The 18510-nt window shown below is 39.6% G+C and overlaps 1 protein-coding gene across 1 annotated transcript; it reads left to right on the top strand.

The window, feature by feature from the left end:
- Window positions 1-3879: 3879 nt before the first annotated feature.
- On the top strand, window positions 3880-16833 carry keap1a (kelch-like ECH-associated protein 1a). Its single transcript, XM_017472640.3, has 7 exons — window positions 3880-4353; window positions 7628-8190; window positions 8717-9073; window positions 9173-9849; window positions 13504-13709; window positions 14695-14871; window positions 16301-16833. The coding sequence occupies exons 2-7, from the start codon at window positions 7981-7983 to the stop codon at window positions 16471-16473; spliced, it is 1800 nt and encodes a 599-aa protein (XP_017328129.1). The 5' UTR covers window positions 3880-4353; window positions 7628-7980; the 3' UTR covers window positions 16474-16833.
- The last annotated feature ends 1677 nt before the right edge of the window (window positions 16834-18510 follow it).

The raw sequence follows: 18510 nt of genomic DNA, 5'->3' as shown, positions 1-18510 counted from the left end.
TCTCTTCTCATCTTATCCAGCCAATGACAACATGTTATACATCAATAAAATGAGCTCCGCCCCCATTTAATTGACATTTTATTTGCATTTTGGTTGAAAGCATCCAATCTTCAATCCCAATTCTGCTGTGACCTACTTCATTTCATCAGTTTAACAATGTTTACTTCTTACTGGTTAATACAACAGTTCAGGCTGGTGGTGGTAGTGTGATGGTAAATGGTCTGCACTTATATAGCGCTATTTTAACCTTAGCGGTTAACCTTAGCTTTACACTGGTTCTCATTCACCCATTCACCCATGCACACACACTCACATACCAATGGTAGCATAGCTTGCCATCGGGAGCAATTTGGGGTTCAAGTTCAACCCAAGGACACTTCGGTATGTGGAGTCATGTGGGCCATGTATCGAACTGCCAACCCTACGATTAGTGGACAACCCGCTCTACCACCTGAGCCCCAGCTGCCCCAATGGTGATGGTATGGGCAATGTTTTCTTGGCACACATTAGGCCCCTTAATACCAATTTTTTGAATGTTACAACCTGTCTGAGTATTGTTCCTTACCACTTGCATCCCTTTATGTGCACAACTGACCCATTTTTAATGGCTTCTTCCAGCTGAAAATGTTTACTTTTTGACTTTCACTTGATTTTCACTTTCACTTTTTACTTAAGTAAGCTTTTGACAAATTATCTATACTTTCACTGAAGTATCATTACTTAGTATTTTATCCACCCGCAATTAAACGTGACTACTACAGTATATTACGGATATTTCGTTGTGAATTTGTAAGAACCACAGTTGGGAAAAATGAACTACTTGGTTTTACGCATGGAGTGTTTTCTCAGTCACTTGGAAGATGCTTTGGATAAAAGTTGCTCAATTCTACATCAACAACTAAATTTAAACAAGATGATTTGGGGTTTAAATGTATAGTATACTGGACAAGAGATTTTTTTTACAAGGTTGATAATGGCTGAAATCCTCTGAGGATACAAGGTCACAAAAACAACATCACATCACCGTTAGAGGGCAGCAGGAGCTTAGGGAATTACCCCCAGCATGGCACAACCATTTATATCAGTGCTAGCAGTGAGAATGAAACTGTACATTTCAGAGCTTCTAGGAACTCAGTAAACCATAAACATGCAAATGATTGAATGCTTTGGAAATGGAGACTAAGGTAAAGGTTACACTGTGTCACATAAGCTCCAAAAGAAAACACTGCAGAGGCATGAACATCTTTTTTTGCATTGTCATAGTGCAATGTCACATTTTCATTACTTCCGCTTACCACTGAACGTGACAAAGCAGCATGCACGCTATGCACAGTACGCTATCTATACATGATTGTATTTAATCAATTACATAATACAGTACTGCAGTATATGACATGATGAGATGATGAGATCTGGGCACACCTTGCAGTGTCCGTGGGTGCGTCGGGGAAAAAAAAATTGCTTAAATTAATTCATTGTCTGGCTGTTCACTCTGTTTCTCTGTCGCTGCATGCTTTTAGTTTTGTTTTTGAGACCTGCCCTTCCCAGATGCCTCAGGATTCCAATGCAAAAAAAAAACAATGATCCTCTTCAAGTTCCTCGAGACCGTGACAAGGCAGAAATCAACAAAACAAACCTTGCCAAAACCACACCAGGATCCAAGGGCTGGGTGGAACCCCAATGAGGAAGAATTCTGTACTTCCAAGAAATGTACAGGATATTCAGTGAAAATGAGTCTTGAGTCTTTCTCGCGTTTGCCATGTAATTCAGCGCCACTGGATAGGTCATAATGGTGTCTCTTATCTGAATGCATGTGTTTTTTTTTTTTTTTTAAATACTTTCTATACTTTGATTTGATTTCCCACCTGATGGAGATCTGACAGATGAGGGTTTGGGTTTCAATATCATAAACCGCATACCATTATGTGTCGCTGTTCTAGAATACACTATGTGTCATCATATACACAATCTGCCCTACCATAAACCCATCCCTTTCTGCGAATGCACTCTGACTCATTTCAGTTTCAATGTGTGGACTGTAAACTCCGACAAGTCTAAACACCTACACTACACCCTGAAAGGAGACAAGGGCTTTCCCAAGGGTGGTATATTTACTTTTATTAGTCCCTGTAGGCTAAGAGGCCTCTTATTACCGAGTCATTCTGTAGATTGTTTCTACATCTGGTATCCTTTGGTGTGATATATGGTCTTCTGCATGCAGCGGTGTAACCCGTACACATTCAAAACGACTTTTAAGGACAATCATTTCATATATTTCAGTCATAGGACAATTGGAATTCTTGTAACTTTTCACCAGACAGTAAAAAAGGAATCCACAATCCATAACTTTTCAGACAACAAGTTTTTTTAAAAAAAAGAGTGACTCTCTTGTCCATTACGCACAACCCTGAAACACAGTTTATAAGCTCATATTAAATCACAGAACTGTACAGTAAATATTACAGCTTTAACAAGCAAATATGACTGTATGTTGATTGATTCACAGCCAATACTTGTATAATGTATGTACACAGAGTAATGTGCTTAACACAGAGTCATGATACTCTACACACAGAAACCCAACAGTGTCTTGACTAATCCTGTAACAGACCTATGGCAATAAAATAATTCATTTGTTTATACTGATTGAAAATGTCCGATAGATTGGTAGATTTCCATTCTATGTTTACTGCTGACACAGTGAGCAGCCATGTTGATTCTTCACTTCCTGAACTCAGAGTTCAGGAGACCATCCTGACTCCCCGAGTAGGAAACTATGTTGAGTTGAAGGATTTTCGTAATTTCTGAGTCAGAGGTCATAAATGAGAATGAACGACCTTTACTCAGTCGAATGCAACAAAAGTCCCACTGCAGTCAACAGTCAAACATCATTGTGGGAAATCTAAGGAACCATTCATTTAAAATTGCTCTGAAAACAGAGCAGCACTGTCATTCCGATGAACACTGAAACCAAAGCTGAGAAACCAAAAATTGCATGTTAATTATAAAAATTAACATACAACACGTTCCACGTAATGGCGAATCTCGGAGAGTTCTTCTTGGTCTCGTTTCTACCGGTCATTTTATAGTAATTAAAATGAGTGACACGACTATAATGAAAGAGATACCATCGGAATAATCACATTAAACCAACTCCACACGTCAAACTAATTTTGTGCGTATGGCATGTTTTGTGAACGTGACTTGAACGAGACCTTGTGGAATTTGGTCTACAGATAGCATCATTCATTTTCTTGTTATTTCAGGCAGTCGGAGAATGTAACATGGACGTTGATGCAATCTTCGCTTTAAGAGTACCGTACCATACAGTACCACACTGCGCTGTCCAGTGGGAAAACAGTTTTAATTTGGGGCCTTGCTTTATTGTGGGTGCATCCCAAACCAATAATAATATATTCAAATATTTATCCCACCTCTAATGAGGTATGCAGGTGCACTATTTTCACTTGTTTGGGGAAGCAGCCATTTTGTTGTTGTCAAGGTATGTAGGCTGCAACTTTCATTAATTAGCTATCTGATGTCATAATCTACATTCACAGCAACTGTAAATCCTTTTTGTAAACCCACATGTACTAAACTCAATCTTGTTTAGCCTGTTACACTTCCTTTAACAACAAAAAATGACACATTAATTCGTCTTTACTTAGCAATCAACTGGGAACTTAAACCGCACCCAATTTCAAAGAATTTGGGGGGGGGGGGGGCGAATCCAAAATGGCTGCGTGTTGCACTAGGTAGGGAGCAGAACGCAGTGGTTTTCACGCCCTATGTAGTGCGCTGAGTCAGAGACTCCTGAGTCATTCTGGACGCGGCGCCGAGTAATGCGGAATTAGCTTTAATTTTTTTTTTCCTGATTAAAATGAACTGAATTAGGTCGAACTCGGGTTTAAGCATAAGTTCCACCTGGAAAATAGTTCCGTAAACCTGAAACCGCAAATTATACAATAAAATGTCAGTCATGTTGACGTTAAAAGCTGCACTTCCGGGTTTTTTTTTTCTTTCTCTTTCTGTGAGGCGATTGTGCGCGCGCTGACGCAGCTGAACTCGGCCGAAGTCGGAGTTGCACAGTCATGCTGATGTGGATCAGACTACTGGCACGGCACTAAACAGCTGGGCAGCTGACCTTTTTTTTATTATGTTTTTTTTTTACTTCTAGATATTGCGGTATAAAAGTAGACTCACTTCCGGAAGTTAGCACGCCAGAATCGGATTAAAAGAAGTGGCCGTCACGCGCGCTTACTAAAAAGAGTACTTCATTGGACTTTATTGTACTCCTCTGTGCTACAGAAACATTGTGGTTTGAATTACTCTGGATATATTTTCTGGATTATGGTGAGTTTTTAAAGAGCTGAGGAACTCTGTAATTGCATAGTGACAGTTTCACAGAGAACAGAAAGAAGCTTGGGTGAAGTAATCAAAAAAAACCCACAAAAGCTTCATCAATGGGTTTCCATAAAAAAATATATATTTTTTAAATTATTGCAAAAAATCTACCACATATACAGCAATATAAATGCATGCATAACACTTTTTGTTACTGTTTGCATTAATGCAGTTTGTGCAATGAAGTTCAGTGTTTAAGACTTTAACATGTAACATTTAAAAAGTTTGCACGTGACATTGTTTTTTTTTTTTTAATGTTAGTTTGTCTTGGCATGCTCTTGCAGTGGATTTCTCACTAGGTTTTTGCCAACTAAGGCCTGGTTTAGACTGTAGTTTGAACAACTAATCCTGTCTGACGTGTTTATATTATGCAGTAGGATTATTTCCTTATTTCCTAATCCCAAAATAGTGCTTTATTCCCCTTACAGTGACTATGATTTGTTGCATAGATGTAATAAAACAAATCTATCGAAGAGATTACAGTCTGCTAGATTTCAGTATTTTTAAATTATGTGTGTGTGTGTGTGTGTGTGTGTGTGTGTGTTTTATTGCATGGCAAAACAGTCAAATAATGCATAGTGCATTATTAATCATTAAAAACAACGAATCAGAAAAGACAACGATCCCACAAGTGCACACAAGTAGAAGAATCGATAGATAGATAGTAATAATTTTACAAGAAATTAATAAATGAATAAATCCACTAGTCACAGAAATCTACTACTTTAAACAGAATTAAAGGAACGTTTCTCTTTCTTTAAATTAGTGGTAGTAAAGTTAAAGAAATATACGTTCTTTGTAGAGAAAGTTTCATTTTCGTCGCAGTGTTCCACACAATTATTCCTGACTTTTCCAATAAAGTGTTTTGTTTGTTTTTAAAATAACTATTTACATTATAGTACCAAGAGGGGTACTATATTTTATTTTCTGAGAACTAATGCATCACCTGCAAAGTTTGTGTTAGGCCAATATGATATAGTAGATATCGTGATAAAAATATGATGCAATACATTTTACAAAGATATTGTGGGTGTCATGATATCTTTTTTGAAAATACTGTTTTAACAACTTTCTTTCATTATTTGTTTTAAAATAATGTTAATACGAACGGACATTGGAAGTAGCTGATTTGCTGAATCTTTAACATTGTAAAAGTCTGTTCAAGATAGGTTTTTTTTTTTTTTTTCGTGCTAATTTCTTTGATAAACTTGGTTTTAGACAGGTTCACTGTTGTTATGTTAACAAGACTTAATGATACATTTCGTGCTTTTTAGAAACATCTTCATGTACCATGATATGATATTTGGGGGTGTATTTAAACGAAAAATCACTCATCCTTTCCACGGTAACTTGACGTGATGTCGTGAGGTTCTTTTCTTAAGAGTCATACATCATTTCCCTGAGGTTGAACAAATCATTCTTGATAATGCGGCGACTCATTATTCCGAGTTACTGTTACCAGAATTTCATTATGCTTGCTTATGTCATTTGTCATTGTCTGAATGTTTCAGAAGTCCATATGGGTATAACCCTTTTCTCAAAAAACTAAATAAAAAAACAGTACACTCTTAATTCCATAATGACTGTTTGGTTCTTGCAAAGACTCGCAAATGTTTTCTGAGTCAGCGATGATACACTTCGACATAGTTTCTTGGTTACTCACTTATTGCTGGCTTTGGAAAAGTATTTAGCTGTAAGACTTTTTTTTCTGTCATGCTAATTAAGGATGTATAACTTATTATTCATCCATTATTACAGAAAGAATAAATTGTCTTATTGTGACTCACAGCTTCTCTTTTATACATGAAGAAACTGTGCGCTTCAATTGAATAATTCTCAAATGTATTAAGACTTATTGTAAATGCAGTTCATGTGTACTTATACTATACTTTACTAATTATTACTGTATTTTTGATACCTAGGTTTACTGGTCAATAACACTGTCCCTGTTTCAAATATTTGTGAACACCTGACCGTCACGCCCATATGCTGTTCTTCTCCATACTGTTGCCACAAATTTCTTAGCACACAATTGTATAGAATATCTTTGTATGCTGTAGCATTACAAATTCCCTTCACAGGAACTAAGAGGCCCAAACTTGTTCCAGCATGACAGTGCCCCTGTGCACAAAGCAAGTTCCTTGAAGACATGGTTTGCCAAGGTTGGAGCCTGACCTCAACCCGAATGAACACCTTTTGGGATGAATTGGGGTTCCATCCCAGGCCTTCTCACCAGACATCAGTACCGTCACTAATGCTCTTGTGGCTGAATGAGCAAATCCCCACAGCCACGTTCCAAAAACTAGTGAAAAGCCTTCCGGGGAGGGAGGAGTTTAGATTATTATAAGAGTAAAGGGTGAATTCAATTTGAAATGGGTTGTTCAAAAAGCACAGATGACTGTAACGGTGAGGTGTCCACAAACTTTTGGAGTTTTATATAAATTTTTTTTATATATATAGATAGGTGTTAGATGCATACAAACCTGTTGGTGAAAGACCAGACTTGTCTGAATGATGGTCAAAACCCTCAATAAAATGTAGACTTTTTCAATATTAATTCAAAATTTTGTGCCATTTAAAATGTATGACACCATAATCTTTACATTATATCTTTATACTTTCTGTTCTGAAACAAGTGCAGTAACCTCCAGGTAGTTAATAATAACCCCACCTGGCAGACACTGTGCCATTCTCCACGTATCAATGTTGTTTTTTAACTTTTAAGCACACAGCCAGGTCGCACTTTCACAGGAAGCCAATGGCAAGTGGCCTCGTCTCATGATAAGCATGCCTCAAGGCAAATGTTGCACTTGGAATGTTTGGTTGAGCAATAACATGGGATGCAAAGTCTCTTCAGAACTAATAAGTTATGTAACCCAGTTCAAACAAAACAGTTTAGTGATAAGTAATTTTTTTTTTTAAAAAAGCTGCACAGAAAAAAAAATCTTTGCACAACCATGACAGCAAAGGCACCCGTTATGATCTTCAGGGGATTGCAAGCTTTGGTTTTTGTGGGAGTGACTTTTTGAAAGGTTTGAGATTTAAAAAGGAAAAAGGGAAATGAAACATGAATCAGCAACGTATATACGGTTATTTGCATGCGCAAATCTTTCTGCTGTTCTTCAGAGTTCCTCTGTAGCATCTCACCACATGTCCACATTTAACTTAGACAAAGTTAAACTTAGATAAAGTTCTTGCTCATTTTTGAAACTTTCTTTTTCAGCGCACCTAATCAGAGAGCACTGAGACATACCGCAGAGTCACGCTTGAAGAAAATGAACCACAGTTGAGAAGGATTTGTGTGGATTTAGGATATCTGACAAGTTCTTTTGAGCTTCTTTTGTTGGTATCTATGTGATATTCTCTCAGTATTTGGCCCGGATCATTAAACAATGCCTATTTGTTCTGAGAAAGACCCCAGTCAAGATGGATTTAGAGTCAGACAAAAAAAACATGGCTTCCTATCTCCCAGTGACTCGCAGTTGAGTCTGTATTACTTCATGACTCGTGGTTGGATCTAGACTCTTTTTCCTGCCCAATATTCTGTGAAACCAAATTACAACCCAGCCTTAGAGGATGATATGTCCAAGGAAGAAGAGGCCCGTCAAAGATGAGGATTTTTCAGCCATTGCGGTGCCCTCGATGAAAGGCCATGGCTATCTGGATTACACCATTGAGAGTTACCCTTCCAGAGCTCTTCAGCTCATGGACGAGTTGCGTCAAAACGGACAGCTCTGTGACATGGTACTTCGAGTGACGTACAAAGAGACGATAGTGGATTTCAAGGTGAGAGTTTTCAGGGTTGAGTCCACAAGAAAGATGAGAGTCAGCATGATAAGAGATCGGCCTGAGTCAGCACCGTTTAGCTTAGGTTAGCGGTTCTCCAAAAGAGCAGAACTTGTTCTGCAATGTTTGTGTAATATGCTTAGTATATATATATATATTTTTTAAATTCCCAAAATGATCTAATTTCCTAAAACTAATTGCTTGTACTTATCATTCATTGTATGATATACTATACATAACCCAAAAATGCTAACACTTATAGTGAGAAGTAAATCTCATGAGCTGGTTTCTATCCCAGCTATTGCTATTAGCATTTGTACATTATTAGCAGGATTAGCATGGTGCACATACAGCAGCACTTTTACCACCGCCTGAGTTTACTATGTAGTTAGACAGCACTTGACCATTGCATGGGTCTTGAATCAGGAAGGCTCGTGGACACCAAATGGGGAATTTTTGGGCCATCTTACATTTGGTCACCTCGAACTTCTTATGCCCGTCGCGGACATGTGTCTATATTATCCAGGTGCACAAACTGGTACTGGCAGCCTGCAGCCCATACTTCAAAGCCATGTTCACCAGCAACTTCAAGGAGTGCCAGGCCTCAGAGGTGACTCTCAGGGATGTTTGCCCTCAGGTGATCAGTAGGTTGGTGGACTACGCCTATACCTCCCGCATCACTGTAGGGGAAAAGTGTGTGCTGCACGTCCTGCTGACTGCGATGCGCTTCCAAATGGAGGACGTGGCAAAAGCATGCTGTGACTTCCTGATGAAGAACCTAGAGCCCTCAAATGTCATTGGGATTGCCCGGTTTGCAGAGGAGATCGGCTGTGTTGAGCTGCATCAGCAGTGTCGGGAGTACATCAACAGTCACTTCAGTGAGGTAGGTTTTTCTACGTCATTGCAATGAGAAGTTGTCCTGATTTTGACAATTCTGTGGTATCTATGGTAAGCCAAGTAAGATCTGTGCACTTTGTTCCAGGTGACCAAGGAAGAGGAGTTCTTCAGCCTGACACACTGCCAGCTGCTGGAGCTCATCAGTCAGGATAGTCTGAAGGTTCTGTGCGAGACTGAGGTCTACAAAGCCTGCATTGACTGGGTGCGCTGGGATGCGGAGGCTCGCTCCCAGTACTTCCATGCTCTGCTCAATGCCGTCCATATCTATGCCTTGCCGGCCAAGTTCCTCAAGAGGCAGCTGCAGTCATGTCCTATCTTGAGCAAGGCCAACGCCTGCAAAGACTTCCTCTCCAAGATCTTCCACGACATGACCCTCCGTAAGTACCTGCCCCCTACTCCATACCGAGGCACTAAGTTGATTTATGTGGCTGGGGGTTACAAGCAGCACTCGTTGGACTACATGGAGGCTTTTGACCCACGAAAAAACACCTGGCTGCCCCTGGCGCCCATGGAGCAACCCTGCAGTGGCTTGGGGGCCTCCGTACTGTTTGGGCTCTTCTACACTATTGGGGGTCGAAACCTCTCGCTGCAGAGCAATGCAGACTCTGCAACACTGTCCTGCTACAACCCCATGACCAATCAGTGGACCCAGCTAGCTTCACTTAACACAGCAAGAAATAGAGTGGGCACTGGGGAACTTGATGGGAGCATCTACGCTGTTGGAGGATCCTATGGCTCCACACATCACAACACAGTGGAGAGGTGAGTGTACAGAAAGCTTGTAGTGTCACAGTTATCATTGCTAACGATTTCATAAAGCATTTTGGCTCATTTAGGGCTATGACCATAGAAAATTTACTGGGTCATCTCTGTAACACACCCATTATTCTGTAAATTTTGCATTACCAGAAGTATTTTTTGTTTTTTATTCGTTTATATTATTTTATTCAGGATTTCTGTTTGGACAACAAATCGTTTGGTTGTGTTACTAAAATGTAATTAAACTATTAAAACTTTTCATTTCCAAAATGAACAGGGGGTATAAATAAGTCATGTGAAAACAAGTGGCCAGTAGCAACTTGCGAATGAATGGGAGGTGGAAACCGGCATGAGTTTCTTCAGCGTGTCTGGCAACTCTTTTTCAAACATGTTTTTTCACAGATTTAAACTTATTCAAATCACTGCACACCTGACCAGGCGGTTACTAAAGATGAATTAAGGAACGCTTTAAAGGCATCACATGTTAATGAACGTGCTTTTCATTTGTCCCGCAAGTTTCATGTCTGACCACTCGCGTATGCTTGCATGAACATAGAACCCTTCCATCTGCGTGACAGTGTTGTGTCCCACAGGTTCCCAGTTCTGATATACAAAAACCCAGAATAGTGTCCCTCCTATTCGTATCGGTATTTGTGTCTGTTTCGATCACATTATCTGTTCATTCCAAATAACGTATTTGTATTGAGTTACATCCCTACTATGTTCTCACAAAAAGCCGTGCCATTCAGAATTGTGTCACATGTGAAAGAAGAACAGCGGTGAAGTGATCTAAAATGTTTCGACTTGACATTTGCTCCCCCTAACAACAGGCAAAGTCTGTTCTGATTCAGAGAAGTTACTTTAGATGAACAAACTCCCATACCACAGCTAATAGAAAGCTTTAGAGGAGCAGTGCCAGTTCTAATACCATTCATATTAGTCACTCTTAGCAACCTGCTCTCCTGCCTCTAGTCTTCATTCTGTTTTTATGGGTAATGCAGGATGGAAAAAAAACATTAATGTTTTTGAGTGTGCTTTTTTATTTTTTTATTTTTCCCTTTGCCAAAGAATGACAATCCACATCTCTAGTGTGCTGTGCAGTTTGACCCAACGGTGAGTACGTTTGCATGGACAGCAGTAATCTAATTATTGACCTTATTCTGAATAAGACAATGTTTTGATTAAGGTGTTTACATGAGTTGCTTTTAGAATATTGTTTTCATGTTCCCTTTTTACATGTTATAGAACATAGTTCGATTAACAGCACACGTCATTACATCCCCACGCCACACCATCCGACGTTCCCTCCAGAATTTCAAGTATTGACATACAGTGCGTCTTTAATTATTTGTCATGCTGTACGTGCAAATAGACGACTGCTTGAAGCTGTGGGCTGCGTCCCAAACCGCATACTTGCCTACTAAATAGTAGTTGAGATACATGTATTTCTTCTACTATATAGTAGGTAAGTATGCTGTTTCGGACGCAGATGTGCTCTCTTGTTTGCTGTAAAACAGTTGAGCGCTGCCATGTGTGATCGTGTCCTATCGCAAAATGTGGTGAAAACTCCCACATGATGTTAATAATGTGATTAAGGGGTTTACATGTCTGTAATACACCTCGATAATGCGACTAAAACAAGAATACTCCACATGTCTTAATTCGTGTTTACTTCGAGTATGACCTTAGTCGGATTAAGGTAATAAAAAATGGCTGTTTACATGCAAGTTTCTTAATCGGAGTATCGTCATAATCGGGTTAATATCGGATTATTGCTGTCAATGTAAACGTACTGACTGATGCAATGTTGCTCTGAAAAGGGTGATATAGTGTGCAGGGAAGGTTTTTCTGAAAAATGATTGCTTTTTATGAAAACAGCATATCATTTATTGGTGAAACAATCAACAAATCTCATTAACACTGTAAATAAATGAAACATCTACAGTCACCTGTAAGTCGGTTCAAATCAGATGCACGCTTGGTTTGGTTCGGCTTTGTGCTGCATTTGTTTTAGGATGCTTTCACGCCTATCGATCAGTTCGTCAAGTCTGAATCAGAGCAAACTTTTGGCTTGTTTCTGTTTGGATGGATTTGTTTGATGTGTTTAAGGGACATGTTGGGCTGAAAACTCTTTCCTTCTTTGGTGAGAAAATCATTACCAAGTGTTGCGCAGAACTCTCAAAAATCACCCAAGCACTGAAGACATGGAGCTGGCTCTAAGCAATCATATACATGCATAATTATACACTCATGGCATTTCTGCAGCTCTGTCCTTTGGCGAAGTTGCACCTTGCCGATCATGTCAGCAGCTTGCATCTACCTACACAATAATACACAGTAATACGGGTTTGGTCCACTTCCTCCAGTTGAGTCGATGCGGGATCGAATCACTTTCTCACAGCAATCGAGTCCCGCTAGAGTTCACTTGGACCTGAACCAAGACCTTGTGAATGAACCAAAAAGCAAAAAAAAAAAAAACCCATCTGCTTAAGGGTGTGTGGTAAGGGGTGAGGCTGAAAACATCCTCGTAAAACTCTTTTTATTTACTGGTCGGAAATATAGCAATAGGTCTTTGGTCTCGATATCCTCTGTTTGCGCTTTTCTGCATCGGTTTAACAGCTGCCATGATTGACATGTCTGAAATACAGGTCATGTTTGGTACCTGCATTTGTGTCAATTTAGAGTCAAATAGGCCTTCACTTCTCAAGGCCACCTCTCTCAGCTGCTCAGGTCTGCCCAAATGAAACACATGAGGGATATATTCAAACAAGTGTTTGGTGTCCAGTGGACTAAATGCTGCGTATGTGAAAGCAACCTAAGATTGAACACTTTTTTATCTTTGTCCCTTGACTGGCACCCGATCAATCCAAAGCCTCTGAAAGCCTTTCTGTAGGGATATGGCAGCCAACATGTACTTCCATGTTGTTAAAAGAGTTTGTTTGACTTGGACCATTTTTTCTGTGGATCACATAACATAGCTGCAAGCTATAGTAATCCTGGGGTTGGGTATCAAGTTCTGTGAGAAAGTATTTCAGGTCAGGACACAGTCTTACGATACCAGGATATTGGTTTTACGTATCCAATTATGTAGAAGACGTTTTCTTTCATAAATAAATACGTAGTGTATAATATAGACTATATAAGGTAAATATAGGTTTATTGTCATGAGATGACAAGTTCGCATCACAACCATAGGTGCGAGTTCGTGAGAGGATAATTGGTCCTGCCTTCGGAGTGGAAGTTAGCACTCTGCTCAAAGTGTGCACAACTGGTCTGTGGGGTTTTAAAAGCAACAATTGGTGCTTTTGAGATAGTGACATGAAAACGAAAGAGAAAGAAGAAATTGATGCTGACCTGCACAGTAGCACTGCAGCCTCACAGTTCCAGGATCCTTGGTTGGGTGCTGCGCTCAGGTTACTGTCAGTATGGATTTCTTCAGGGTTCTTCGGTTTACATCCACCTCGGAAAAATGGTAGATTGGCTATGCTTAATTGCCCCTGGATGTGAATAAGTGTGTGTATGTGCATGGTGCCCTGCAATGGACTCCAGGGTGTATTCCCCTCCATGTTCCTGGTATAGGTTCCCGAGCCACCAAACAGGATATAGCCGTTACCGGAGATGAATGAATGAGTTCTAAATTTCACGTCTTTTTCACAGGTACGATCCAGAGACAAACAGGTGGACATATGTGGCGCCAATGTCAGTGGCACGCCTGGGAGCTGGCGTGGCAGCATGCGGGGGAGCTCTGTATGTGGTGGGGGGCTTTGATGGCCAAAACCGTTGGAGAGCGGTGGAACGCTACCAACCAGACACCAACACTTGGCACCATGTAGCATCTATGAATACTGCACGAAGTGGCTTAGGTAAATATTAACTAACATTTTACTAATGACCCACTAGCATCTTTTGTATTGTTTTTGCAAACCCAAATATCCCATTCAAAATACTTTTCACCTATTTAATGGAGATAATAATGCAGATACTGAAACTGGACAGCTGATAAAGGCTAGGTGACATTTTTCCAATCTACACATGTCCACTTCTGCTTAACTGGTGTCCACTGTAGTCTCAGTTTCCAGTTCTTGGCTGACAGAAGTGGAACCCAATGTGGGCTTCTGCCGTTGCAGCCCATCCACCTCAAGGTTCAAATTGTTGTGCGTTCTGAGATGCTTTTCTACTCACCACGGTTGTAAAAAGTGATTATTTGCGTTGTTTTAGCCTTTCTGTCAACATGAACCAGTCTGGCTATTCTCCGCTGACCTCCCTCATCAACAAGGTGTTTCCACCCTAAGAACTGATCCTCACTAGATGTTTGGTTTTTTTGGGTGAAAATCCCAGAGGATCAGCAGTTCCTGAGATACACAAACCAGCACATCTGGCACCAATAACCTCACCATGGTCACAGTCACTGAGAACATTTTTTCCCTTTTCTGATGTTTGTTGTGAACCCTTATTATCTGAAGCTCTTGACTTGTATCTGCATGATTGTATGCATTGGCTGATTGAATAATTGCATGATTGAGAACGGTGGAAGGTGGGTGCAAATGGTTTGCTATCACTTACTTATAAACTGAATATTTTACCATGTTTGCCAGCACCTGGCTATTGCTACTGATTCAGCAGGGCTTTTTTATGGTTACACTGTGTGTTAGGCAACAAATCCATCATATTAATATAATGGTTTCTGTCCCAAATTGGTGGAATTACATGTTTCAAAAAAAAAAAAAAAAAGGATGTCTGAAGAACCAAATCACTGGTCTTGTATTGGTAAAAAAAATGGTTAATGGTTAATTTACTGACCTAAGATAGTTTTTTTAACCAATGGTTTTTGATTCCTGTCCCATGCAGGTGTGGTGTCTATAGATTCTTACCTCTACGCAGTGGGTGGTTATGATGGCCAAAGGCAACTCAACACTATGGAGAGATATAACGTAGCCAGAGATGTTTGGGAGCCCATGGCATCCATGGTCCACAGTCGAAGTGCCCATGGAGTCACGGTGTACCATAACAAACTCTTCGTGTTTGGTGAGTGTATAAAACTTAACAGTTAATGATATAAATGGTTTCCTGATACATGCTATATGGTGACTGACAGAGTGACGTTCTGTTTCACCATTGGTTATTTACTGAGAAAATGGAGGCTTTGTGTCTTGATTGTATTTGCTCGTTGAAGCGGCAGGGCTCTCATTACAAGGCCATTTCCGTATTAGTGGGAACACAATGCAGAGTCGTTCACAAGTTAATCAGCACTTACACGCAATAAACTAGCACTTTGCGTGTTAATATATATTCTTTTCTTCTCTCAAATGCCTATCCACCGCATCTAGACATCGGAACCATTTTAGATAACGTGAAATCACATTTGGCTTTGCGAAGTGTTCCCATTGAGACCAGCAAATACTAACAAAAAAAAGTAATAGTGAATGCAGTATTCACTATAAGTACAATTTTTTTTTTTGTATTTGGCTTAGGTATTCGGCTTAGGTATTCATTTACTTTTAATATTTCCTATATATAAATCACTGCATTGAGTTAGCAGGTCATTTGAACTTAATTCATTTAATCATTGTCATTAATTAATTGTCCTTACGCATATACAGTAGCATCTACAATCCCAGTCTACTACCAAGAGCTATTTTTTATTTCTTCAGGTTTCTGTTCATTTAAAAACAAAACAAACAAAAAGACAACAACTCCTCCTCTCTTCCATAACACCAGAGATTTCCTTGAACTGCTCACACAAGTACGCTCTTAACACATTGCGTTCATTGGTGGCACCTCTTAACCTATTAATGACTTAATTGCTACAGTCCAACCTTGCTTGGGAAATCTATGAGTAAGGAATGAAACATTTCAGGATGTGCCGTTACAGGGAAAAAAAATTCTGGAGTGTTTTATTCCTGCTATATTTTTTTCTGCCAATGCTAAAATATTTTTTGGTCAAAGTTCTCAAATTTAAAGTAACAGTTTTTTTTTTGTCTGTTTTTTTTTTTTTTTTTTTTACTCTTACGGCAATGGTGACTCCTTCTAAAAATGCTAAATAAACATCTCCTCACTGAAAATATCACCAATAGCACTTTCTTTCTTTTTAATGGCGCGTCAGCCATGCAATTCCCCGTGTACGTCATTACTATCGAAATGAACCGTTTTTAATTCAGGCAGCACTCTGGAAGAAATTTTTCACAAAGTCAAACCTAATGCAGTTTTAGAGTTTTTAAGAAAAATGGATTTGAAAAACCTTATATAGAGTCCCTTAGATGTTTCGCGCCATGAAAATAGCCATAGAAGCTGGCATGGCGTTAAAACACAAACAAACAAACAAACTACAGAAATTATATCGTAACCTTCTGCCCAATCGGAATGAAGAATTTAACAATGTTGTGATAAGAATAAACGTTGAATAAAATGGTTACTTTTGGGAATTTAATCACTGTTTTGTATCGCCTCTGTCAAGGTGGTTTCAACCAGACTGGTTTCCTGGCCAGCGTGGAGAGTTACTGCCCAGCAAGTAACCAGTGGACGTATGTGACGGATATGCCGGTGGCTCGAAGTGGTATGGGAGTGGGGGTAACCATGGAGCCCTGCCCGGGCTGCCTTCCCGAGGAGGAAGACTCCACATCTGTATGACGCACATACTTCAGACTTTGAACCTTGCAGCGTCGTCAGAAATCATACCTTATCCCTTGAGGTTGAGTAGATTCGTGGCAGGTTTCCCAGTCGGAATGATTTTGACCCCTTGTGCTGTGGCAGTATTTCACAAGTCACATTTTTCCCCTACATGGTATAGGTTTGTGTGTGTGTGTGTGTGTGTGTGTGTGTGTGTGTGTGTGTGTGTGTTATTTAGAAAGCAAAGCAAATCACTGGACTACTGACATTTCTTGATGAACTTTGATTACTCTGTGAATAAAAGTTTTGATCTGTATATTTGTGGATTTAAAAAACTAAAAAAGTATAACCTCTTTATTAGATAAATATATTGAGCACTCACACTGACTTGATGCATTTTATTTCAAATCGAGTTATACATATGATTTAAGTTGTAGCTTTAAGCTCAGCCACTAGGTGGTGCAATTTGACTTCCACAGAAAGTGGGAATGCTTTATATTATGGGATGTGTCCAATTCTTCTGTCTGTGTGTGTTCTTTTGTTGTTGTTTTTTAAACCAGTAATAATAATTTTATTTATTTAGGGATTCTCACACCTAAGGGTACTTGTACAAACGGATATATAACTAATATAGAAACATAAACATTAACACACAGGAAAATATTAAGAGGCAAGCAAACATTAACAGTCGTGAATTATCAAAAGAGACGAAGGAACAGGCAGGCCTGCTGAGTAACATGATTAAGCGGCATAAAATGGAGGAGGGTTGATGCATGACATAATGAGATATAAATGTAATTTGAGGAGATGCGTTTTGACTGCTGCAGGCTTGAGAAAAAGATAACGTATTTTTTTTCTTTATAATTTAATTCATATTTCAAGTGTGTTTTATAATAATTTATTATTTAACATAAAATATATTCCTTTTTTCCTTATCAGTTTTAAAAGAAAATATTTTCAATTAAAAAAAAAAAAAAACTAATTACATTTCAATTGAATATTTATTTATTTATTCATTCATTACAGATATTTTACACACTTGAGCATTTTTTAAATTTTATTTGCCGAGATCTCGAGACGTCCTCCATTTTAAAACATAATGAAACCAATATCATGATTGTGAGTTCAAATCCCAGGACTGTCAGACAGCCACTGTTGGCCCTTGAGTAAAACCCTTCACTGCTCCAGCTACATGCTTGGATTGCAGTCTGCCTCACAGTTACATGTACACTGATCAGCCATAACTTTAAAACCACCTGTCTAATATTGTGTAGGTCCCCCTTGTGCCACCAAAACAGCTCTGACACATCAAGGCATGGACTCCACAAGACCTCTGAAGGTGTGCTGTGGTATCTGGCATCAAGACATTAGCAGCAAGTCCATTAAGTCCTGTAAGTTGTGAGATGGACCTCTGTGGATTGGACAGGAAGTCCTTTAAGTCCTGTAAGTTGTGAGATGGACCTCTGTGGATTGGACAGCAAGTCCTTTAAGTCCTGTAAGTTGTGAGATGGACCTCTGTGGATTGGACCAGCACATCCCACAGATGCTCGATCGGATTGAGATCTGGGGAGTTTGTAGGCCGAGTCAACACCTTGAACTCTGTCATATTCCTCAAACCATTCCTGAAGAATTTATGCAGTGTGGCAGGGAGCATTATCCTGCTGAAAGAGGCCACTGCTATTAGGGAATACCATTACCATGAAGGGGTGTACTTGGTACTTGGGTGTACTTGCAGTAAAACACTGCAACAGTGTTTAGGTAGGTACTATGTGTCAACGTAACATCCACATGAATGCCAGGACCCGAGGTTTCCCAGCAGAACAACTGCCTCTGCCGGCTTGCCTTCTACCCATAGTGCATCCTGGTGCCATCTCTTCACCAGGCCGTCCACATGATGTAAAAGAAAAAGTTATTCATGAGATCAGGCCACCTTCTTCCAATGCTCCCTTTTATGAACATATTACTGAAGGTATGTTAGGACTGTATAGAGTTGACAACATGAAGAGATGGACATTGAATGTTAGCTAGCTAACCTTACACCACAGCGTTGTTGAATTC

This window comes from Ictalurus punctatus, chromosome 7, assembly GCF_001660625.3.
Source record: "Ictalurus punctatus breed USDA103 chromosome 7, Coco_2.0, whole genome shotgun sequence".
NCBI lineage: Eukaryota > Metazoa > Chordata > Actinopteri > Siluriformes > Ictaluridae > Ictalurus > Ictalurus punctatus.
Note: the sequence above shows the minus strand (reverse complement) of the source record. Positions and strands in the feature narration are given on the sequence as shown.